This window comes from Lucilia sericata, unplaced genomic scaffold, assembly GCF_015586225.1.
Source record: "Lucilia sericata isolate MDLA Ls3-8-SP2 unplaced genomic scaffold, ASM1558622v1 Contig001232F_arrow, whole genome shotgun sequence".
Taxonomy (NCBI): Eukaryota; Metazoa; Arthropoda; class Insecta; order Diptera; family Calliphoridae; genus Lucilia; species Lucilia sericata.
Window position 1 is genome coordinate 111,792 of NW_023995190.1, and position 26,480 is coordinate 138,271.

The 26,480-nt window shown below is 34.3% G+C and overlaps 2 protein-coding genes across 4 annotated transcripts; both read right to left on the reverse strand.

Moving 5' to 3' along the window:
• Nucleotides 1-3,468: 3,468 nt before the first annotated feature.
• LOC119610573 (golgin subfamily A member 6-like protein 22) lies at nucleotides 3,469-9,571 on the reverse strand. The gene is made up of 3 exons (XM_037965852.1): nucleotides 9,454-9,571; nucleotides 3,898-5,483; nucleotides 3,469-3,855 (listed from the first exon to the last, which is right to left on the reverse strand). Exons 1-3 carry the CDS (start codon nucleotides 9,463-9,465, stop codon nucleotides 3,489-3,491), a joined length of 1,965 nt encoding a protein of 654 aa, XP_037821780.1. The 5' UTR covers nucleotides 9,466-9,571; the 3' UTR covers nucleotides 3,469-3,488.
• An 8,008-nt stretch (nucleotides 9,572-17,579) lies between these two features.
• Nucleotides 17,580-25,167, reverse strand: LOC119610569. 3 transcript variants are annotated; one of them, XM_037965845.1, is made up of 7 exons: nucleotides 24,579-25,161; nucleotides 20,795-20,900; nucleotides 19,839-19,979; nucleotides 19,482-19,780; nucleotides 18,878-19,417; nucleotides 18,599-18,811; nucleotides 17,580-18,538 (listed from the first exon to the last, which is right to left on the reverse strand). In XM_037965845.1, the coding sequence occupies exons 1-7, from the start codon at nucleotides 24,732-24,734 to the stop codon at nucleotides 18,314-18,316; spliced, it is 1,680 nt and encodes a 559-aa protein (XP_037821773.1). In that variant the 5' UTR covers nucleotides 24,735-25,161; the 3' UTR covers nucleotides 17,580-18,313. The 3 variants fall into 3 exon arrangements, with proteins under 3 accessions (XP_037821773.1, XP_037821774.1, XP_037821775.1); XM_037965846.1 differs by having other exon boundaries at nucleotides 19,482-19,749; nucleotides 19,835-19,979; XM_037965847.1 differs by lacking the exon at nucleotides 19,839-19,979 and having other exon boundaries at nucleotides 18,181-18,538; nucleotides 24,579-25,167.
• Between the last annotated feature and the right edge of the window lie 1,313 nt (nucleotides 25,168-26,480).

Genomic DNA, 26,480 nt, shown 5'->3' on the forward strand with positions numbered 1-26,480 from the left:
AGAATCATTTTCTGAGTCGATTTAGCTATGTCCGTCCGTCTGCCCGTCCGTCTGTCCGTCCGTCTGTCTGTCCGTCCGTCCGTCCGTCCGTCCATGTAAACCTTGTAATCAAACTACAGGTCGCAATTTTAATGATAATTCAACGAAATTTGGTACATGATCTTCTGTTGTCCCAGGGACGAAGCCTATTGAAAATGGTTAAGATCGGTCCATTATTTCACCTAGCCCCCATACAACTGAACCCCCCAATAGGTCTTGTAATCCTTGTAATCAAACTACAGGTCGCAATTTTGGAGATAATTAAATGAAATTTGGCACATGATCTTTTATGGTATCGTAGACGAAGCTTATTGAAAATGGTTAACATCGGTCCATTATTTCACCTAGCCCCCATACAACTGCACCCCCGAATAGGGCTTTTAAAATTAGTAATCAAACTACAGGTCGCAATTTTGGAGATAATTCAATGAAATTTGGCACATGATCTTTTATGGTGCCGTAGATGAAGCCTGTTGAAAATGGTTTACATCGGTCCATTATTTCACCTAGCCCCCATACAACTGCACCCCCGAATAGGGCTTTTAAAATTAGTAATCAAACTACAGGTCGCAATTTTGGAGATAATTCAATGAAATTTGGCACATGATCTTTTATGGTACCGTAGATGAAGCCTGTTGAAAATGGTTTACATCGGTCCATTATTTCACCTAGCCCCCATACAACTGAACCCCTCGAATAGGGCTTTTAAAACTTGTAATCAAACTACAGGTCGCAATTTTGGAGATAGTTCAATGAAATTTGGCACATGATCTTTTATGATACCGTAGATGAAGCCTGTTGAAAATGGTTTACATCGGTCCATTATTTCACCTAGCCCCCATACAACTGAACCACCGAATAGGGCTTTTAGGTTCATAATTATGTTTAATATACTCATATCTCGACAAAAAGCTGCAAAAACCAATTTGTATACAAGACTTGATGACCCCCACGAATTCCATAATAATAGGTTCTCATATAACCCTAGCCCCTATAAAAAGCCCCCATCAAAATTTCACTTAAACGTCCACAATTTTATTCAACAATAAACGGCTTAAGTATATATATCTAAGGTAAGGTACAATTCAACTTAAATGCTTTATTATGGCAACTAAATCACATTATATTTTTGTCAAAGGTGTAGGGTATTATATGGTCGGCCTCGCCCGACTATAATTTCTTACTTGTTATTTAATGTGGTAATTATTTTGATAAGAAAATACATCTAATGCTAAATTTAGCGCGAATTTCTAAAAAAATCTTGAAGAGTTTGCAAAATAACATCTTTCATGTTTATTTGATGGAGTTACTAGGTTAGGTTGATAGGAGTATGTATACTACATGAAATCCGAAGAAATACACCTAGGCCACTATCGGGCTCGTTGTGAGCTCCTTTTCATGAAAAAAAAATTCACTGAATAAATTATTTTTCAATGTTCAGTAACTCAGTTTCCCGGACGTAATTCCTAGGAATCTTCCAATCAGTCTTAGTCTAACTTTGACGAATTCCTGACAGTGGCAAAGAAAGTGCTCCAGAGTTTCACTGTCCTTTCCACATGCTCTACATTCGTCTGAATCCGCACGTCCAATTTTGTATAGATGTGTACGTAATCCTGTGTGTCCACTCAGAATACGTACCATCATACTAACATCAGACTTGCTCATTTTGAGGAGATTTCTCGTCTTGCTCTCATCAGGGTCACCCCATAGAATCTTTGTGGTTCTACCCACCGTTTCATTATTCCAAGAGGCCTTATGGGATTCTCTCATCCATATTTTTAATTCTTTTGTTGCGTCGAATGGTTTTGCGTTTGTCAGGTTAACTACATCGAGCTCCCTTCCCTTTAAAGCTATTACATTCGCCCTTTCGTTGCCGACTATTCCCGAGTGGCCTGGTACCCATATGATGTAAACCTCACCTCTGGGAGAGTATTCAGTTAAAGCTTTCTTACAATCCAATATGGTCTTAGATTTAATTCTATCACCTAATATCGCCCTAATTGCCTTCTGGCTGTCGGTAAATATATAAAGGGCTGTGGGCGCCATATTTATTCTAATCCAATTTACGTATTCTGTTATTACTTGGACTTCTGCCTGGAAGCTTGTGTTATGATTAGGTAAACGGTGGTATATTTCTGTTTCTTCAATATAGAACCCCAGTCCCACTCTGTCCAAAGTTTTCAAAGTTTCCTACATAATCTGTATCTGGTATGCGATCACGCACGTCCGACATTGAATCGCTTTTGGCCAGTTTGCCTAAAGTAATGAGCCGTTCGGCTGTAAGCGCCGGTGGAATATCTAGCAACGTTTCCAGAGCCTAGGTTGAAGTAGTACACACTTATACCCAAGCAGCATGTACGCTGAACTGCCTGTAGTTTGATGTTACATTTTTTATCCAAAGCAGTCCACCCGATTATTGAATCATAAGCTAGAATTGTTATAATTACACTTTTATAAAGCCAATTTATCATAGTAGGACTAAGACCCCATTTCACGCAGGTAAACGGATAGAAGATATATGTTTCCACGACCTTGCTTCAGTACCGCTGTATCCGATGTGGATAATCCTTTTGAGAGGAGGAAACATAAGTTCTTGTGACATAAGATACATGTTCTCGGTCGAGACCCCGTATCAGCGTAGAAAAGTTGGAAATTTACGCGATTTAATCCTGGATTTGTTCCTGGATTAAAGCTATATGTATTTTACCTGTGTTAATTTTATAGCGTTGGTAGCCGTCTCGCTCCGATGGAGGTTTATTTGGATAACCTCATTCATGGTCATCCATTAAACTGTCTTCCAGCGAGTTGGTTTTCACCTCCTCGCTCTTTAGACTTGACTCATCCGGGTAGACAGAAGTGGCCATTGATGCAGCCGGTACTATTGATGGCACTGCGGTTTCCTTATCTTGAAATAGGAGCCTTTTTAATCGCCACCTTCCCAATTTTGAAAAGCACTGCCGTACTGTCTTCTGGCGAGTGATTTCCTCCTTGATTTTAGGATTTGACTCCTCAACATTACCAGTAACTGCTAATGATGCTTTGGGTACCGTAGTAGGTGTTTTAGAGTCCTTGTCGGAGCCTGTTTTTACAGCAATTTCAATCGGCACCTTCCCAATTTTGGAAACGGCAGCTGCACTTTCTCTGGCCAGTCTATTTTAGGATTTGACTCCTAATATATATAAATTATAATAAAACATTTTCTAAATAAAACATTTTTTAAAAGGAGCTTCTAAAAAATGTTTTTTTATTTTTTTACTAAATAAAAACAATATTTTTTTATATTTCAATATACCCATGACAGTGATATATTTTGAATATGAAATATGAATTAAGAAATTTACACTATTTCAGATACATATACTTAAATAATACTTAAATTAAAAGTTATTTAAACTAAAAACTTCGACGGACATATGAAGTCTATAATGAATGTTCATTATTCTGAAGGCTTAATTGTCAGGCGCTGCTAAAGAGAAACCGAGTGGTTGTTGAAAGGGCATATGATGATATTGGAAGAACTGAAGAGGCAACGCAATTGGTTGTAACGGCGACACAACTTGGTAGGAATTGGTCGACGCTTGCGTTTGCATATCCGAATACGGTACCGATACAGATACTGTCTCGCTAGCAGCAGGTTCAACATCTGGAACATTTATTTGGAATTTTGGATTTGTTTTGGGCGGAACTGCCACTTCTTGGTTGCGGCTTTCTTGGTGGCAGAGTTCATGAGATACCGATAAAGAACTCTGTTGTTGCTGCAATTGATGTTGTACTTGATGATGATGCTGTTGTTCTTGCTGTAGTTGTTGCTGTTGATGATGTATTTGTTGATGTTGTTGCTGCTGTTGGTGTTGCAACTGTTTAATTTCTTGTTGTTGTTGCTGAATTTTCTGCTGCTGTTGATGTTGAATTTGTTGGTTTTGCAATTGTTGCTGCTGCTGTTGTTCTTGTTGTTTTTTGTAACCAAAATTATGAATTTGTTGCTGTAACAATTCCGCGCGTATAGCTGATGATTGTTTTTGGGGTTCATTTTTTTGATGACTGGTCACTCTGGGCTTGTGATTTGATGGAAAAACAGACAAGTCATGAGCATGATGATTGTAATGCTCTATTTCGTGGTTGTGCTCGTAACCTTTATGTTCATGATCTGCAAAGTCGTCATCGACGTGTTTCTCACTTGCGTCTTTTGACTGTATATAAACCGGAACTTTCTTTTCAACGTGAATAGGTACCTTAACTTCCACGGGATAAGGAACACGTTGTACCACAGGATATGGTCTTGGTACGGCAACAACTTGATTTACTATCTTTTCCACTGGATACGGTTTCGGAACATGAACAATTTTTTCTACTATTTTCTCTACTGGAACATGGACTATTTTTTCAACTGGATATGGTACTCTTTTTTCCACTGGGTAAGGAACCTTCTTCTCAACAATCTTTTCAACCGGCACATGTACAATCTTCTCCACAATTTTTTCAACCGGATATGGTTTGGGAATATGAACAATTTTCTCGACAATCTTTTCCACCGGTACATGAACGATTTTTTCTACTGGATACGGTACCTTTTTCTCAACAATTTTCTCAACTATTTTCTCTACCGGGTAGGGTACTTTTTTCTCCACTATCTTCTCAACCGAATATGGTTTGGGTACATGTATTAGTTTTTCTACTGGAACTTTAATGATTTTCTCAACAGGATATGGCTTTGGCACATGTACAATTTTTTCGATAATCTTTTCTACGGGAACATGAACGATCTTCTCCACTGGATATGGTTCCGGTACTTTCTTGATGATTTCTTTAACATGATTATGATGATGATGGTGGTGATGATGTTTTACCTTGACTTTCTTATGTTTTTCCTCTTCTGAGTGAAAATTTTGTGTTTCTTCCGTTATGGGTTCATTAAATTTCTGTTCAGCTTGAAATTCTAGTTGTTCTGTGGATTCAGCTGTTTGACTGTCGGCCGTTTTTTCATTTTTATCTGCAGGAGTTTCTTCTTTCTCTTCGATATGTTCGTGAGTCTCTTCAAAGGTATGATATACTTTTACCTCTTCACTGGGCGAGTTTTGAATATTCTTAATATTCTCGGAGACCTGGTTATGTACAGGTCTTTTATGTCGCGGTTGCAACTTTAGAATAACATGTTTTTTGCGACGATTTACAGGTTTAATTAAAGCTGTTTGTCGAAACCTTTGTGAACCACGTTTACCTCGTGGTGCATTGGCATTTGAGTCAGGATGAACCTTAACCTCTATCTTGCCAGATTCTTGGGCATTTAAATCTTTACTAGATGTATAAATTTCTTGCTCGTCATAATTGTGATGATGAACATCGTATTCATTCTCTTCAGTATTCGAATTATCGTTCCTTCGCCTTTTGGCAAGCGTATTGTCGGCGAAGAGTAGCAAAATCAATAGCACCGGTAGACCGATTTGCTGTAAAAGAGAGAGAAATGAAGCTGAGCCAAACATTAAATAATATTTTTGATATTGAGACCTAAATTATAATAAAGCGCTAAAGCTAGCCATTGGACTAGTTTCTAGTCAGCTCACTTATCTTTATTTCGAAGAGGAACATCTTAAAATCCATAGAAAGTTAATATAAGTTTTGTTTATTTAATACGTTTTTTTTGTAAGATTGGAATACAAAATATGTTTACTTTCTAAAATTTATTTTAGTTTTCCATTTCTGTATTGGTTTTGTTGTTGAGCCTACTTTTGATTGAATGATTTGCGTGAAATTTTAACTTTTCTTGTTTTCCTTTTACTACTTTCAATAAATTAATAGAAATTTACTATGTTATTAAACTTAGTTTGAACCTACATTTTAAGTAAAAGTTAAATATTTTTGTTTATTTATCTTAAAAATAAATGTACTATTGCTAACTGCATCTCACGTCATCAACGTATACTGGACAAATAGAAATTAAATTCACAATCATCGGACGTTTTCGATCACATACCAAACACAGAATATGTCGGAAACTTTGAAACAGTTATCTCAGGGCCTGGGCTTCTATATTAAGGAACCAGAAACATACCACTTTTACGTAATCCCAACACTAGCTTTCAGTCAGAAGTCCGAGCAATAACGGAAGACGTTATTAGAATAAATATGGAGCCTATATGACTTAATATATTTATCGACAGCTAGAAGTCAATTAGGGAGATATCAGATGATAAGGTTGAATCTAATACCGAATTGTATTGTAAACAAGCTGTAACCGATTACTCTCCCAGAGGTGAGTAGAACCCTCGGGAGTAGTCAGCAATGAAATAGCGAATGTTATAGCTTTAAAGGGAAGAGAGTTCGAGATAGCTAACCTATTTAATGCAACGAGAGAAGCCCATAAGGCTTCTTGGAATAATGAAACGGTGGGTAGAACCACAAATATTCTATGGAGTGTCCCCAACGAGACCATGACTAGAAGCTTCTTCAAAATGAGCAAGTCTAAAGTTAGCATGCGGACACTCCTATACAGAATTGGACGTGCGCATTCAGGCGGATGTAGTGCATGTAGAGAGGATAGTGAAACACTGGAGCACTTTTTTGGTCATTGTAAGGCTTTCGCCGAAATAATATCCAAACATTTCGGGAGTGATATTATTTCGGATATAACATTTCTCACGAATTACGGCCAGGATATTGAGTTTCTGGACATCGGACGATAATACTATATAAGGTTATTGTTTTTACTAACAACCATATTCCATGAATAGGCCCGATAGTGGTCTAGATGTATTTCTTCCTATGAAATCAACATGTCGTTTCTATTTCTTAGAAACATAATTGCAATTTATGGACTTGGTTCAGGTTCCGAAGAAACTGACCAAAACTGATTAGAAAATATTACATATTCCTGAAGCCACTAAATTGAACTTGTTGGACGACTAGACTGTTTTGCAGTATCGAACTTGATTGAACCATTTGCAAAATATCTTGACTTTCTTTCCTCGTCCCTCGTGCATACCATTTTAATCGTCCAGTCTTTTGCTCCAATTCTCTTATTGTTATACGTTATAAGTTTTAGTGTTGTTTTATCCTGTCGGAGGGACCCACAGTCTCGCCATCGCTGAAATAAGAACCTATTCCAGAAGAACTCTTCGAATGCAGTTTTTAAGATCTCACTTGTAACGTGGCAGTTACAGAACCCTATACATACAATAGATAAATGTATGAAAAACCATCATACATTAAACAATCTATACAACAAGTACTACACATTAAACAACCTATAAAACAAGTCACAAAACTAGTTTCGTCACAAAACTGGATTCTGGCTACCGAAGTACCGCCCGAATCTAACGCAATACCTGCTCTAGTAGTGTGATTGTAAGAACCATCGAATTCTTCTTACATTCGTAACAAACTCGTGTAGTATTTCCGATTGTATTCTTAGTCGAAATCAAGAACATCCGAATTCTTCTCGACTTCGGGTAGTATTTATCGCTGTATTTTGGTCGAGATCAAGAACCTCCGAATACTTCTTGACTTCGTGTAGTATTTGCGATTGTATTCTTAGTCGAAATCAAGAACCCCCGAATACTTCATGACTTCGTGTAGTACTTACGATTGTATTCTTAGTCAAACTAAAGAACCTGCGAATTCTTCTTGACTCCGTATAGTATTTGCGATTATATTCTTAGTCGAACTCAAGAACCTCTGAATTCTTCTTGACTTCGTGTTGTATTTACGATTAGAACCTCCGAATTCTTCTTGACTTTGAGTAGTATTTACGATTTTATTCTTAATCGAACTCAAGAGCCTTTGAATACTTCCTGACTTCGTGTAGTTTCTGTGGTAGCTGCGCAAATTAAACAACTAATCGTAGAATGAATAGACACTGAAATTAAGAAGAAACCTCGCCAGAAAACGGCGATAAAATTTCTTTTTCTTTCTTTCCGTTGTCCAGCTGTCGCCATCAGCACCGCCGAAAGACATCCAACGATCGCTTCCCGAATAATCATCGTTCAACGATCACTTCCCGAATAATCATCGTTCAACGATCACCTGCCGAATAACCATTGTTCAACGATCACTTCCCGAATAACTGCCGGTCCACACTAGGAAACTATTTTTGGGAAAATTTTGATTTTGCGTGAGAGAGAAAGGGAAAGAAATATCATTCATCTCTCTCGCAGTACGGAGTTTCTCGTACTCGGAAACTCGTTTTGTTTTGTTATTCTTCTCATTCGTATAAAAACAAACCGGCACTAAACATCATTCAACGATCCCGAATAAACATCGTTCAACGATCACCTCCCGAATAATCATCATTCACCGATCGTCTCCCGAATAATCATCGTTCAACGATCACCTCCCGAATAGTCATCGCTCAACTCTCGAACAGCATCGAACACTTAAGTAGACTATAAGTAGTTTAAGGTTTCCATAATAAATCTTTGTTCCGAATTACACATCACATTTTAAATATTTGTGTTTTCATTTAAAGGAACCAGACCTTTGAACTGAAATTGGACAGGCTAAGTCATATCTCAGCTGGAAAATAAACTGCATTACATATTACGTTTGAATTTATCAGCTAGAGCCTGCCAAGAGCCAAGGTATCTGTCATCAGGTTAGTTGTAGTAACATAAGCTTCAATGTCACTATGTTTTATGAGTGCGGGAATAAACTTAACTCAGTCATAATAAAGGTGTTGTACATCGGTTCTTAAGATAAGGAAGATTGTAAACTTATTAATGTGCCGAAGTACTGCTATGTCCATATATAACCTATGTAACAATTCGAAATGTTAGATTTACTCCTGTTGCTAAGAAATTGTCTAATTATAATAGTTTCCTGCGCACTATCTGGATAGTTGTTACAGATGAAATTTATGAACCGTTGATCTGGACTTTCCAAAACTGCATCAATTTAATTTGGTTGGTACTTGTAGACAGGAAAGAATCATATTATTCAATTATATTATTCAGGGGTCTCCGAGTCTTCTTGCTGAACATTCCCTGAACCTTTAATAACCTAATGTTTTAATTACAATAGAAATTACAATAACAAATTTCTCAATGAAACACCATTTTACATGTTTAGACGATATTTAGACTGGTTCGAAGCCTCATAACGCACATTTAATTTGAGATTATTAACATTTCTCATTTTCTACATCACACAAACATACATAAATAGTTTGATAGTCTATGAAGAGAGCCTTCACGGCAATCCCCTTGCTTTTACATAAAAGTCTTTAAATCTTGATATTTAAATAAAATATTTTCTTTAATTAGATTTTCCACAACACTTTTATTTGATTTGCATATAACATTTTTAAAATACAACATTTCTCTTTTCACCTTTAAATTTCCTTGAGGAAATAGTGTATTATATATGAATAATTATATTTATTTACATACACGAACACATGTTTGTATTTTGGAACCATCTTACCAGTAACTTCATAATTTTATCCTTTTGAAGTTTTGTTGTTGAAGGTGTGTGTGTATGAGTTGCTTCCGCTTTACTTGGCGTCGTATTCCGTTATAATCCGTTTGCTGTTCGTGTTAAATGTAAACTGAATTATGCAGCTTAAATGCTTCAATATTTATAACTATTGCAACATTATTATTTAATATTTTCATTAAATATTTTTAGTATTTATTTTTTTATTTTTTTTATTTTCTTTTTCGCACTTTATATGTGTGTTATTTTTCTTTGAAGCTTGTATGTATGAAGGTTTAAAAGTAGAACAATTAGTTAAAAATTGTGTTTCATTTTGTTTTTATATATTTTTTTGGATTTTTTTAAAACAAACTCTATATACTCTGGTCGACGGAGTGTAACCCGGTAAAACAAATATATTAAAGAAAAGTATAGTCTTTAAATGGGAATGTTTTAATGGCGAAAAAATTACTACTTTTTGGTACTTTTTTAAAAATAACGTTAAAGTTTGGACAATTAATTTTAACTTTAAATAAATAAAGATTTAATATAGCTAAAAGTATAGGTCTCATAACATACAAGGTGTTTATGGATCTGGTAGTATGTTCTGTTCATCAAGAGATGAGCTTTCACAACTGCAGTGACGTCAAACTTAAACTTAAACCCCCATGCAAAAATTTTGTATCGAAAATGTGAGTAATAAACCTAAACTAAACGATTAATATCTTTATTAATACTTAGAAAAGTCTTTCGAAATCGAAAACAGGAAAGTGTTAACAACACTCTAATAAGTTTTCCCTTTTATCGCTGTTGGTGCTAAATTGAAAATCAACCCTGATATAAATTCACTTTTACAAAACATTCGCTTAATTTATTATCAAACAATATTACAAACCTTGTAATGAAGCACAAAAATAGCAAAAGTGTTTTTCTTTCAATTTGCTGCTCTTCTTTCCATATTTGTTTTTTCTTTCAAGTGCAAGGTAAATTTAGCAGTGAATTAAAGTTTAATGGTGCCGATTTAATTAGTTTCAAGCTTCATCTTTAACTGAATCGATCGCGTGTTACTTCATTACAAATAAACACTTCATACACATCTGCACGTACATGCATAAATTGTATGCTTTCGTTGAGCTACTTAAAAATTGTAATAAGAAAAAAACCGTTACATAAGAGCAATTATTTTGTTTATGTATTGAATTTTAATATGAATAAAGAAAAACCAACATAAAAATACAAAATTCGAGTAATTAATAATACGACAAAACTATGAGAAAGAAGTATTTTAAAATTACAAAATAAATTTATCTACTAACTACATACATATACACTAGTGGGCAAACGAGGCCAGTCTTTAAAATTATAATGTCAAAAGTAAATTTATAGAACAACATACTATATTTTCAATATTTTTCAATGACGGGACTCCTACGTTTTGAATTCACCTTGTAGTATCTTCAAGTTGAAATAGTAGTTGCGTGGATATACTTACGTATTAGCAACTAATGCTAAAAGATATCCTAAATCTTGAATTCCAAGCTTAGATTAGGTTTATCCGAAGAAATACACCTAGGCCATTATTGGACCTGTTGGAAAATGTTTGTTGGTAAAAACAAAAACCTTATATAGTATTCACTGAATGTATTATCGTCCGATGTTTGCAGTTTCCTGCACGTAATTTCTAAGAATTTTCCAATTAGAGTTCGTGAGGGATTTTATATCCGAAATAATATCACTCCCAACATATTTGGATCGAATTTCAGCGAAAGCCTGACAATAGCAAAGAAAATGCTCCAGAGTTTCACTGTCTTTTCTACATTCTTTTGTATAAGTGTGCCCGTAATCCTGTGCGGCCGCTTTGAATTTTAAGGAGGCTTCTCGTTTTGCTCCCGTGAGGGTTACACCATAGGATCTTTGTGGTTCTATCCACCGTTTCAATATACCAAGAGAAATGGTTTTGCGTTCGTTAGGTTAATCTCGAGCTCCCTTCCCTTTAAAGCTATTACATTCGATCTTTCGTTGCCGACTACTTACGAATGGCCTGGTACCCATATGATGTAAACCTTACCTGTGGGACAGCATTCACTCAGAGTTTTCTTACGATCCAAAAAACAATTCTAATTGCCTGCTGGCTTCTGTAAACTAAAAGTTTACACATCAAACGAGTTTAAGATTAATTCAAGGGTACCACAAGGCTGCGTTCTTTCCGTTTCCTTATTTAATGTTTTCATAAACGTCCTTATATATCAAATTTCCAATTCTATCGACTATTTTCCCGATGATAGAAATATTAGCCATTCTTATTCATTCAATTATAGACCAAGATCTTTAGAGATTGGGGAAATGACGCCCATATGGTTGAATCGCTCAATCACGACTTGACAGAGTCGATTTTGGGTGGTGTAAATATAAAGAAATCAGATGTGAGATGTTCGCTGGCTTTTAAAAGCGGTATAAGACATACTTCACACCATCTGATCTCCTTACTAATTACACCACTTATGTATGTATATCCGACTGAAATTGGAATGCAACGGAGAATCGAAGTTTATTTTGGATCTACTCGACGGGTACAGGAGACGGCAAAGGAACTTGTTGGTGACAGTGTATTTCATTGTTCTATCGATATTATAATGGATTTTGATCCCCTGAAATTAGAGAACTTGTTTGTGGTCTATACATTCTTTTGAAACAAATTTTACCGCCTCTTTCGATACATACATAAGTAGGGGTCATTCCCTGAGTGCTGGTCCAAGAAAAAAAGTTTTGTGGTGTTTATCTGCTACAGAAGTTTTTTGCAAGATTTGTCAACTGTTGATTTTTATTGTTCTACGTTATTTTCGAATGCTCTATTCCGAAAGGATATTCATATTCCCCTGGCCACGCTATCATCAACGATATGATCAAAACGACCACAATTATAATTGGCCAAACTATTCCAGTTTGTCTTTTACAGAAAACAGCCTAAGCTGTCAGTAATGAGCTCCATTTCCAGATCCAGATGTAGTTATTATAGTTGTAACTACTACAACTATAAATTGTCTAAACCGCGGGATCTGCATTGAGTTCCAAAAGAAGTGTTCTACTTCTACATATTGAGCAGTTGAATATGTGGCGGGTATCACAAGGACTTTGATCACAATCTGAACATTCATTAGGGATGTCGCGCTCTTTGCGGAACTAGTAGGTATTAAGCCTGTTGCTCCATTATGACCCTAATTGTGCCAGAACTACTCTTGTTCTATGTTTGCTATTGGCGGTGGGCGACTACCAATTACGACCTTCAAGTGATATCCAGCAACCGAGAGTTAATGGCGTCTTTATGAATGCCGTTCAAAGCTGCTGTATATGAATCATCCATCTCACTGGTACTATAACAACAATTCTGGAGTATTTCTGGAGTACACGTGTCGTTGCTTGTCCGGTTACTTGCTGTTCCAACTGCCAGCCGGAGCCGAGTTCTTTTGAACTGATTTAGAGTTGGAGCTCTTTAAAATTGTATTAGATTTATCTCACTCTTATTTACCACAAAATTTTTTTTATAAAATATGTCAGTTTTTAAAGATTTTTCATATTACCCTCGTAATGAATGTGTCTATTTGTAGTTATCCCGGTACCATATGGTTGGTTGAACATATCGCTTCCTAATCCAAATTTGACTGCTGTCGAACACACTAGTTTGCAATCCCTGTATTAACTACAAAGTTATTTTTTTTTTAATTTCAGACACAAACAATTACAAATATTGTTCAGGTGTATGTAGGCGTGTGTGTGTGTCTGTGTTAATTAAGGAGGAATTAAATTAGCACACAATACATACAAGTTTCTTTAATATATGATTTTAGTTTTTCTCATTTCTTATAATTTTGATTAATATTCAGTTTCCTTAATTTTAGTTTTCATTTCTGTTTTTTGTTTGTTTTTGATGTCTATTGTTATTTATAAGTATACATGAACAGTTAAAAGCGTTTTTCCTTTTCAAACATTGATGAAGTTGCATGAAAAAATTCCATTATAATTCAAAACACTTGTTAAGTTTCAAACATTGTTGTAAAAATGAGTTTTGTGTCAACTTTTGTTTATGAATACATTTAATTTTTTTTAGGAATTTCTATTTCATATTAAGAAAATATAAATTAAAAATCGCAAATTTATATCGGGAATACTTAATTTGTAATTTAGAAATTCAAATTAATATTGAGAATATAGAAATTGAAATTGAGAAAATACAAATTGATATTAATATTAAAGTATTTTTGATTTTTTTTTTTAAATTTATAAATAAAATTAAGTTAGAAAATGCATAATATCACAAGGAAGCCTTGTGTTAAATGACAGCTACACATATTCATTATTATATTATGTCTAGTAATAATTTAATTCACAACAATTGTTTAGTTCCAATTAGGGGAACAAAATACATACAGAGCGAAAGAAATATAACAAATATGTATAACACAGGGTATACAGAGGCGTCACGAGCAAAAAACTATTTCCCTCTCTTTCGCACAAAACGAATTCAATAATTTTTTTAGCTGTATTTTATATACCTCTTCTCACCAAACAATTTCAAAATCAAACAAAAGCTGATTTTAGACTTTTTTAAATGTCAAAAGTGACACCTCTGTATACTTTGTGATGTATAATATCCAAGATCGAAAAAGGGTAATTGAAGCAGCGTCACGTGGAGATGACTGAAAGTCCCTGGAAACTACAATACTGCCCATAGATGGGTTGGTCGTCTTTAACCTTTTCAGAGCGATGGAAAAAAGCCGAAAATATGCTGCGGTAGGTGGAAGAAAAGCCATCAGTTACTTTGAAGGAGTTGAAGATATGTGTGCAAAGATGATTCCAGAAATGGATAACAACAACAACAATCTCAAATAATTTGTGTGGCAAAATTTCACTATCAAATCTGTCCATTATGAGCCAGTCACCATGAACTCTGAAGTAAACAAGCAAAAAAGAGCTAAATATGTAGAGGACTAAATGGCTTAATTCGGAGTGGGAAACAATTTTTATGAGTCGATGAGACAAATTTCAACTTGTTCTGTAGACGAACAAGAGAGTTGGTCGAGAAGAGGGTCGAGAGCAATGACCCAACATCAAGAAACGGGAAGCGGTGGCACGCAGGAATTTGAGTTTCGGACTTTGACTTGTCCCGGTTATTGCAGAGGTCCTTTTGGGGTACATGTAGTATCTGTGGTTTAAACCCAAAATCGATATCTATATTTCGGCATAAGTTCGGTGCTTTTGCCGAAAAAGTTAACAGATTGCTCTCAGAGGAGTGACTGTGGAGCTAAAAGTTTGAAATGAGTTGGTGTGAAATGAAAAAAATACGGAATTAATCAGGGCTATATGGACCTTGATACAACAATATACTTTTATGAATGTGTCGAATGTTTTCTCTTGGATGTGTAGTATATATGAGAACTTGTGAGTTGAATGGTGATGGATGTACGGCATCTTATTCGCATTACACATTTTTCTTACCACAGTGTGTTAAGAATTGGACTTTGGCTATTTGATAAGTTCATATTTCGGTTTACCGATTACGTCTCTAGGTACTGTTGTCGAATCAACAGACGCCATTCCATTTGCGGAAGTGATGTTTTTGCAACTTGAAAGTTTCTCAAGGGGGCAGCAATGGTCCAAGAATAGATAGTAATCGAGGAAAGTGCTTGTACGTGAACCGGTTGAACCATGTTCAAAAATTTCGACCTGCGTGTTCTTTACAAGGCACAAAGGGGCGATGCTGAGACATCTCTAACTCACTCTGTGGTTGAAAATGTACCAGCCAGAAAAAGGCTTATGTTCACCTTAAGCACTCGACTTTTGTCCAATATCCCGTAGAAAACTGAGGAAGTATGGAAGGTAAAAGTAAAAGAAAAATGTACCTGATATCCTACTGCAAAATCAAATGACCTTGACAATGAAGCAACTAAATATATTGATTGGTTTGTCTGTTGATAAAACAAATGTTTTTCATATTAACAACTGAGAAGAAATGCTTGGAATATTCTTGAAGCATATCATGAATAATCATGTCTTAATGAAATAAGTCAAATTAATGGGAACATTTTATGATATTCAACTACAGCCTGGAGAGGAAATGGTCAAACATAGTCGATTAAGCCATGCCCGTCTATCTGTGTGTCTTTTGAAATCAATTTTCTGAAGTCCCCAGATATCTTCTGGATACAAACCTTCAACAATTCTATCAGGCATACATTCAAGAAGTTTCGTGTTTAAAATCAGCAAAATCCATCCAGAAATAACGGAGATTTAAGCAAAAATCCTAGACAACCTCTGAAAATTTCATTAAAAAAAAGAGAAATTTACTGCATGCTTTGACAGAAAAAAACAGCAACAACATACGGCAAAATACAAAAAATTAAACTTATTTTAAACACACTGTGGATATAAGATGTTTACTCAAATGGAAAATGTCCAAAATGTTATTACCGTTGACACTACGCGTCTTCGTGGCAAAGCATTTCGTGCTTTTCATACATTCTTTGCATACTACGCATCATTAGCGTCAAATTTATGCTTTATTTACAAAAATCTTCGCGGTTTTTAAGTTTTTCATTTATTGTTTCACAGTTTAACTCGTTTTAGTTTATTAAAATTAAAAATAAAATATAATTTGTCAAAATCAGCTGACATATTCGTGCACCGCTTATGACGCTTACAAAAATAGAAAGCAGATCTACTTTAAGCATTCTACGCATCAAGGCATTCTACGCTTTTGTGCTTGTAACTTCTAGCACACAACAACATTGATTCTACTTTTTTGACAGCCGCGTAGAATGCGAAGAAGCGTAGAACGCGTAGGGTGGACGTCCAGCTTTACATACCTATGTACTTACTTTACATTCCATCGTTTAAAGGAAACTCTTGTGTTCATCCATCAATATACTCAGTTCGATTGGGTGCATTATTAACTTTCAAGTCATTTTACAAAGGGGACCTTGTATGCGGGTTAGTGCGTGACCATTACGAAATTCGGCAGTATTATTTAGACTTATTTATAACTAAGTTGTAGTAATACTAGCACATTTATGAGCTCCATAGTCCCATTTGGGGTACGGTTGTATGTATATATAGACTAGACAATAGACCAGACTATAGATTAGACTATAGACTAGACTATACACTAGACTATAGACTAGACTATAGACTAGACTATACACTAGACTATACTATACGCTAGACTAAACTATATGAAACAAATGACTGTAGACTGGACTATAGACTGGATTATAGACTAGATTATATACTGGACTATAGACTATAATGGACTATGGACTAGACTATAGACTAGACTGTAGACAAGAATATAGACAAGACTATATACTAGACTATAGACTAGACCATAGACTTGACTATATACTAGACTAGGGAAAACAACAATAACAAATACATCATTTCTTGTACATGTCACACATAACATACACACAAAAATATATAAAATGTATTAGCGTAGAAAGAAATATTGACTGTTGTACCTATCAACTGTATTACCACCCTCAAACAAAATATAAACGGTATTACCAACATATTACTGCTTTATCTCGTTGTTGTGGTTATTTTTATGCTTTAATTTATAAAAATTTTCAGAGGTAGTTTCAGATTTTTGCACATATGTATATCAGTTATTTATGGACCGATTTTGCATGATTATCGAAAGCATGTCTGGCAGAATTATTGAAGATTTAGATTTCGAAGATATCTGGGGTCTTCAGAAAATTGATTTCAACAGACGGACATAGCTTAATCGACTATCTATAGGGATTCAGAATATATATACTTTATAGAATGGAATGACAAACTTATATATAGCCTTCTCACAAAGGGTATAAAAGCGTGTGATTTGACGGGAAAATCGTCAAATTGGAAACACTGAGCTTAACATAGCACATAAGTTGGGGTTTTTTTTTCAGTCCTTGTGAAACACATTGAAACGTTGCTCGTGAATCCATGCTATGATCATTTGTCTGTGGTTAAAACATTAGAATCGAAAAGATCACGAATTTTCCACCATGATATATTTTCCAAAAATTAATTTGGGTCATTTTCTTTCCCTAACGATTTACATATGTTGCCAAGTGTCTAAAGAAACCTTAGATTTATATCTTTGAAAATCACTTTATTTTTAAAAAATATTTTTTTTTTGTTTTTTGACTAGTATTAGATATTAATAAATTTGGGATTAGTAGTTTTTTTATATTGCTTTGTGATGTTAAAATTTCTTCGTTTAATAATATCTTGTGAGGAAAAAGTATTTTTGAGCTCAAAAATGCCTCTTAAACTTCTATATATTAGAGTTTGAATTGTTGTAAGTTTTCACGGATGATCTAGCGATCTAATGTTCTCTAAAATATCAAACATACATTATGTTAAACAATATCCATATGTATGTATTATGTATATACTATATTGTAGATGTATTATAAATAATTAGATACTACATATATAAATTAAATTAAAATATGAATATAGTTATTATAATAATAAAATAGTAAAATTTTAATAATATAGAGATAGTATTGTATGATCATGATCAAAAATATTTGTTTTATTATTTGTTAGTAGAAATAAAATTAAAATAAATAATAAAAAGAAATATGTATTAATAACTTAATGTATTTATAATGTACTGTAGGATGTCTATGAGGGATCATTGCTCCAACAAAACATTTGCATCTTTTATAAATGCAATAAATGTATGTATATGTATGTATGTATCTAAGTTTAATATAATTTTTAGGTAATTTTTATAACAAACAAAAATAAAAGTTTTAATTTTTCAAAACAGTTGCATTTTTTAAGGTCCAACAAATGGAACAACTATGTGAGGAGAATCTCACTTGTTCGAGGGATAGTAATAGAGCACCGTGTTGCCTGGTAATTGCCAATGGGATGCCTGCAATTCAATGAGCTGCAAAAGAGTACGACGTATGGCAGGGGCCGAGTCACTGGCATTCAAAAAGGCATCCCGTACCATGGACAAGAGTAATTCCAACTGTTGTGGCAATTGCATTTCCAGATCTTGACCAATACAAGTCAATACATAGAAGAGACATTCAATCTGCAAGATAGTTACATTTGCATTTTAATAGCTGAACTTCAGTTAACAAAGTGAACTTACCTCAGATAAGGATCTGACTGGTGGTTTTACACAGTCTTCACAACATTTCGACAAAAGGGTAAGTAGAACTAATGGTGGTGGTGCTCCTTCGCATTGGGTGCGCAATTGCAATTGACGCCGCTTTAATTGACAAAACATTTCGGTTAGAAATGCCATGAAAGCGGTAAAACGAGCTCTAGATGGTGATTTCATTCCTTGGATTGTGAATAAAAGCTAAGAAAAGAAAATTAAATTATTTTGTTATGTTTACTTAAGAAATTGTAAACTATTTGCACTTACCTTTTCTCTCTCTTGATACCACTGACGACAGGTGTTCAACAATGCCTCCAAAAATGTCTCCTTTTGCTCTTTGGCTATAATATTTAGACAAAGTCTTGATATGGGTAGAGCATAACGACGTCCCTCTACAGCACGTTTAATGAAATGTGAAGTCAATTCCATTAGACTGCGTGAATTCAATTTGTTGGGATCTTCAAGAGCCGTATCAATAAGAGATTGTATTTCGGGAGTAAATTGACCGATATCGGTGACTTCATTGCCAAGACCCAAACCAAGCCCAGCAATACCACGTGTCAAAGCATCAGCTGAAGAGAGTGATTTCGAACGTTGTAATGGTGCTATATTCATATAGGGATCCATGGGTCCATTTCCCATCTGGTTGTTGGCCATAATGTATGGATTCATGACGTTCATTTGCTGGTGTTGCTGATAGTTTTGATTAAGATTATTGTTCATTTGCACCATATTCATTTGACCTTTATTGTGATGATGTTTTTGTGGCTCTGGGGCAAATTTTACACGATTTGTTGTGGCAGCTTGCTGAAAGTTTAATATTATTTTCAAATTAAGAAAATTACACAATACATAGCAAAACTCCACTTACATGTAAAATATTTCCACTTGAGGGTGAATTGATCAATGGCACCTGCTGTGAGACACCCATATGACCCATTTGCATGGGATGTGAGTGAGTTACGAGTATGGGACGATGTCCACCAGTCATATGATGCTGTTTATTCATATTTCCCAATGGCATACTGCCCAAAGAGAGACCAGCCTGTCGACGATTCATCATTGCATTATTTGTTGCCACATATTGCATTTGTGGCTGTATTCCAGTGGGAGAATTGAGCGGAAAGACCATGGATGAACTGGAAGAATGTTGTAGATTGTAGTTTAATTCTGGAAATGAAAATTAAATGTTTCTAAATTATTTGTACAACCACAAAACATTACCGACTATCAATTGTATCTGATGGTGCTGCCGATTGGACAAGTGATTGTGTAGGAGGTGGTGTAGTAGATCTTGTATTTGTAGTGGCCGCATAATTAAATTCCTGAGCGTTAACATTTAGATTATTACCATTTTCATAACGGGCATCTTTTTTTTTCAGTATAATTTAAAAGTTGCCACATTATTGTCCCCCATAAAGGACGTTATCAATTCATTATACAACACAAACATACAACAATAATTTTGAAATATCCAGTTATGCGTGTTTTTGTAAAGAGAATAAAGTAAATGGATTTAAGTGAAAAAGAGAGACATAAAAAAGAAAGAAAAAAACAGGAAGTGGGCATTTAGAAAGGCTTCGATCCAAATGATTAAACTTTAAGCATTATTATATTAAAAGCATTAAGGGAATAAAGATTGATCAATCATATCGTAATCAGCTGACGCTAAGAAATCACCGAATTGACAACTTTAACCTTCCTAGGACCATTTTCAAAAAGAGGAATTGAAATATATTTTAATCATTCTCAAAATGTACCCACAGATCGTAGAGGCTATAAGTGTTACAATTCATGGCACGGGTATAGGAAGGTTAAATAGATTACGATAAGATTTGCGATTAATCTAAAGTTGAGTTATCAAGCCTTAAAAGTTATGGAACGTGTTTCTACAAAATCTAACGCAAACTTTGGACGAAAACAACAAAAATGGAAAAACACACATGGACCTACATTATGCTACATATTGCAGAATGTCGTAAAATTAAATATTAAAATGGCAAAATTGTACAGGCAGTGTGATTGAAATAAAATTTTATATAAAAAATTAACTTCATAATTTCTCATAACGACTCGTTACAAGAAATTCTTTGCAATAACATGAAGCAATCGTATTTATAAGCTCAAAGAAACTTGTCGCAATTTTACAGCAAAAATCATTTACTAATCAATTATTTTACTCACTTGGTGGTCTATAAATGTCCATTGTTGGTTTGCCACGCAACTGCACAGTCTGAGTATTGCCACCGGTCTGTAGATTGAAGGCCAAGCTACGTCGTTTGTTGATATTCTATAAAGAAAAGAAAATATTATTGTTATAATAGAAAATATATATTTATTTTTTTGTATGACGCATTCACGATGAAGTTCATATGAAAAATTTTAATGTAGATTCACACTACAACAATTTCAATAACGACGAAAGACCGAAACAGACCAACTGGAAGCAAATTATATTAAAATGTATAATTTACTGCATACGAAAGTTTGCGATAAATATAAAAGGTTATAAGGATTAAATTTCAAAAGAATAATTTAACAACTGAAACAAACAGATAAAGAAATATTTTATTGTAAATTTTCAAAGACTGATCGAAAATCTTCCCAAGCCATTCAACCGAGCATGACAGGGATGAATATTATACTAAACTTGATGTAAGAAAATCATTCGAATACCCAAACAAGATTCCCGAAGACTATTCTCAAGTCTCCAATCTAAGAATCAGTGGTAGATAGCACTGGCAGGAGAATGGAAGATATAGAAGAGGCCATGAAACAACTGATGGACTTTAATTTACCATCGGGAATAAAGGATGCCATAGAGGAATCTATACAGGGAGAAGAGGAGGCTAACAGAGAGTCTTTACAATTAGTATAGTTAAGCAGAGATCCAGCGATCTGGAAAGCGACGGAACTCATACGTAATCATAACGATCTAGGGTCGGTTATGACAATATATGTCGATAGTTAAGCGGCTCTTAGAGCATTGGCATGTCATACGGTACATTCGCCCCTGGTGGTATAAATGCTCTCACTGACATTATGTTTACTATTAGACTCAGTTGGGTGCCGGGACACTACAATGTTTTAACTCATACGTAATCATATCGATCTAGGGTCGGTTATGACAATATATGTCGATAGTCAAGCGGCTCCTAGAGCATTGGCATGTCATATGGTACATTCGCCCCTGGTTGTATAAATGCTCTTACTAACATTATGTTTACTGTTGGACTCAGTTGGGAGCCGGGACACTACAATGTGCATGCTAAAGAGCTTGATTAGGTTCGAACCTTAACATAGATGATAGGAAAAGAAGAGTGAAACCAGAAATATGTCGCTATTATAGGTTGCTTTTCGAGAGAATACATGGCATCATCTACGCGTCCTGTAATAGTACAACGGATTTTAAAATATCAAAGGTACGAGCCACCAAGTTACTTATAGCGCTGTATAAACTCAGTCTAAAGATTTTGACAGGACCTTAATGGGGATTGCTCAATTGGCGCCTTTGCCAGTAAGTGATTTTGCAGGATATGCCTAGATTAAGAGGGACTAGAGGCGATTGAGTATATAATTTATATTGTCCTAGAATACAACATTAAATCGCTGGGAAATAGGTTCCTGGCGAAATGAAGGAAAATTTCGGGACTCAACTCTGGCAGTTGAGGTTTATCAGGATAGGAATACTCAGATTCTCTTACAATTCTTTCTTTAGGCAATCGTTTCCGTAAAACTTCTAGGTTTAAAACTATTGGGAGTCGACTGTATATACTGCAGCGGGCCGAATATAAATTTTGCGCCACTGTTGTATACAGAGACGTATGTATTTAGTCTCAACCTATTCCCGACTGTGGGTCATCTACTATGGTTTTCGATAGATCATTTGAGGTTATAGTACCAAATACGGACTTCTGGACTGATAAAACTTGGTGGAAAGAAAACGCTGATCATGTTCGGTTTACAGGTATTGGCGGCCCCAAAAGGTCATCCCCTTCAATCTTTCAAGCAGAAATATAGGCCATCTTTATTTGTGTTAGAATTTTTATAATGTCGGATAGCCAAGTTAGGTCGGGTGTTGTAATCGATTGTTTGACTTCAATTTATGAATTAGGTAAACAAAACAAAATTGACTTTATGTTGGATACGTGGCCATGAGGGTTACTCTGGCAATAAAAGGGCAGACTGCCTAGCAAATAGGTGCGCTCGTCGTCAACTAATTCGCCCTGAGCCCTTCTTTGGCATTCCTCAAGAATACGCAAAAGCTAAATGCGACTCTTGGGTGAAATCTGAATTTGCTGGCCATTGCAAACGTTCAATAAAAGCGATCTTAGAGTACTAACGGGATTACTTACTGGACATTATGGTCTTAGATACCATCAATTCACCCTAGGCAACTCTTTAACGAATCTATGTAGATTCTGTGGCCTACAAGAGAAAACCTCAGAGCATATTTTATGCAACTGCCCATTATTAGGGTCCCACCGAGTTAAGATCTTGGGTGCTGTCTTACTAAACCCAAAAGACATCTTCAATATCTCACCAACTACACCGTTACCTTCATGCGCGAACTGAAACTATTATGGCTGCACAAAAGATCCACACAATTGAATGAAGTTACACAAAACATAGAGAGATCTTTCTATACCTAATATATGATAAGAAATAGGTGGATGAGCTAGGAGATGTACAATCAGGAAAGGGGTATATAGAAGGGCATGGCCATTAAAAATAAAGTAACCTTAAGTCCAGACGGAAGTCGGTGCTAAAGGTGGTTTTTTAAAAAGTGCTGGAATTAACCTGACGTATGCAAAAGCGTTCGAGGCAAGGAGAGCGGATTCCAAAGAATGGTAAGGGAATCCGACTCAATCACATGGAGTAATGGAACGGTGGGTAGGAACACAATAATTGTACGGTTGAACCCAAATGAAAGAAAACAATAAATTATGATGCCATTATTTTTATTTCTTGGTTCTCCTACTTGCCTACTTTTTTTAATAACACGATTTTGAAAAACCGAGGTCAATAAAAGCTTTAATTCCCAAGAGTTATAACTATTACTTATTGAAATATCGAAAATATCCGAAATGCTAAAATAGTTAAGCAAGTTTTTTTGAATTTTTTTTTTTTTTTGAACAAATTTAAGTGACAACATCTTAAAAGGTCTTCAACGATCACTTCAATATGTTACAAACAAAATGACAAAATTAATAAATATATTAATATGTACTATGTATTATAATTGAGGTCATATCTATTTATTTGGATTATTGCCAATTTTATTTTCACACAAAATCTTTAATTTTTATGGGAAAAAAATTTAAAAGGGAAATTTTGTTATCCATTCAAATATTATTTCTATTTTGTCGTTTTTTTGTTTACACTACTAATGAGAATTGGAACAATTTGTTTTTCTTTTTTATTAGAAAAAATATACATTTTTAGTTTTATGTTACTGTTTATTTAAGATTTATTTTATTACAATTTATTTACCGAGTAAAATTTTAAGATTTTTAAATATATTTATCTTTTTCATATGCGTACTTATATTTAAAATTGTACGATAATTTTTTTTCTTTTGTGGTACTTTTTCTTGGAATTATTGTTATTTGCCGTTATAGTTTTGAATATTTAATGTTCATAGTCATACGTAGTATAACCTTGGTTGACTTACATGTTCGATTTGATTTTTATCGCATCGAAATATTTGACCCAAAATCACTAGAATTGCTTATTTTAAAAGTCTTTTCCGTACAGGATTAGATCTTAGAGATCAAAATTATGAAAGTGTATCTGATATTTTCAATATTATTCCATAAATTCTATTTTTCTTTAAAGATTTCCAATGAATTTTCTAAAAAATTATTCCATTCCCCGTTCATTCCTCTGTGCATAGTTTTTTTTTTATAAAATTTTCGCTATAATCTAATTAAATTATTAAATCTAAAATATGTATATTTTGATTTACCTGATGATTGGAAGTGCGCACAAAACTTCTTTCTCTTGTTATGCTGGCGGGTACAATAACCTGCTGTTGTGTTTGAAATTCTGGAGATTTACGAATTTTTCGTACATCATTTTGATTGTTGTTCATCTGTTGGGTTTGTTCTACTTTGTCAGCCATGTTTCTTTTATTATTTTTTATACAATTTTTAAATTTTATTTTTATTTGTTTTTTTTTTTTATAATTTACCAAAAATTTTCTTAGATTTATTATTCTTTGGTGTAAATTAAATGAAAAAAGTGATGCTAAAATGTTTTCTTTTTTAATTAATATTCAAATTTGTCCTCTATTTGTATTTTTTTAACTTCAGCTGTATAATAAGTAGTAGTATTTGTTGTTTGTGTAAATTAATAATTTCAAATATCACATTCAATGTTTCATTATAAAACTAAAAACAAATAGTTTTAAATATTCTTTTTTTGTTTATAATTCTTTTGTTTATATACACAGTATATGTTTATGTTTAAAATTTTTTATTAATATAGATATTTATTTTCTTATTTAATTAGTTATCGTATATGTTTTCGAAGAGTATTTTTTAGATGATAATCCTGGAAAGAAAATATGGAGAAAGAGGAATATTATTTTAATTATGTAGTTATTAAATATAAAAATTTTAATTATAAACAACTAGTATTTTAAAATTAAGACATTTTTTTTTATATATAAGACATCACTATACATATATCGTCACCTTAAATGCAAAAGGGCGTAAAAATAAACACGATTAAATATAACTTTACCGTCAGACATTGTCTATTATGTTGCTTTTTTGAACATTCTTACTTGTGGAAATGACTAATTTGTTGTTGTTACGCCCTTTTGAATTTCACTTCAATAAAATCGGTAACTTTGACAATAGGATTCTAAAAATTTGCAGCAATATGTATCTTGATACAGTGAACCATTTTCATTTCAGGTGATATACATACATGTGTATGTATAAAGTCCAGGCTTTATTCTAAATTATAGTTGTGACATTAGACTAGTCTATATTCGAGGCTATAAACTGTATATAGTCTGCACTATGGACCAGACTATTGCTGACACTATATACCAAACTGTAGTCGACACTATAGACTAAACTATATTTAACAGTCTATAATCGAAACTATAGGCCGAACTATAATCAACACTATAGGCCAGACTACAGTGAACACTAGATAGACCAGAACCAGACTATAGTCTATACAAATTATAGTCGACATATAGACCAGTCCAGTCAACACTATAGACCAGACTATAGTCTATACAAACTATAGTCGACAAAGACCAGACACTATAGATCAGACTTTATAGGACACTATATACCAGACTATATTCGACACTATCAGACTATATAGTCTATACAAACTATAGTCGACACATAGACCAGACTGTAATCGACACTATAGACCAGACTATAGTCAACAACATAGACCAGACTATAGTGGACACTATATGTAGACCAGGTTATAGTCAACACTATAGTCCAGACTGTAGGTTATACAAACTATAGTCGACACATGCACCAGACTATAGTCGACACTATAGATCAGACTTTAGTCGACACATAGACCAGACTATAGTCGACACTATAGATCTGACATTAGTCGTCACCATAAACCAGAATATAGTCGAAACTATAGAATAGAATATAGTTGACACTATAGAACAGAATATAGTTGACACTAGACAAGATTATAGTCAATAACATAGACCAGACTATAATCAACAACATAGACCATAATCAACAACATAGACATAGACCATAGACCACTATAGGCGATACTATACTATACTAGATACTAGACGGTATCCGAGACTATGGACAATTGACTATATTCTAGACTGTTGTCAAAACTATAGGGTAGACTAAAGCCGACA

Bases quoted from the DNA above. Each gene is read 5' to 3' on its own strand.
- LOC119610573 (XM_037965852.1), bottom strand. The intron at 3,856-3,897 runs GTTGCAACACCA...ACAAATACATCA, and splicing joins CAACAACAAGAAATTAAACA to TCAACAGCAACAACTACAGC.
- LOC119610569 (XM_037965845.1), bottom strand. From the start codon at position 24,734: ATGGCTGACAAAGTAGAACAAACCCAACAGATGAACAACAATCAAAAT. The intron at 20,901-24,578 runs GTAAATCAAAAT...TTTTCTTTATAG, and splicing joins TGCGCACTTCCAATCATCAG to AATATCAACAAACGACGTAG. The intron at 18,539-18,598 runs GTAAGTTCACTT...ACTATCTTGCAG, and splicing joins CAGTCAGATCCTTATCTGAG to ATTGAATGTCTCTTCTATGT.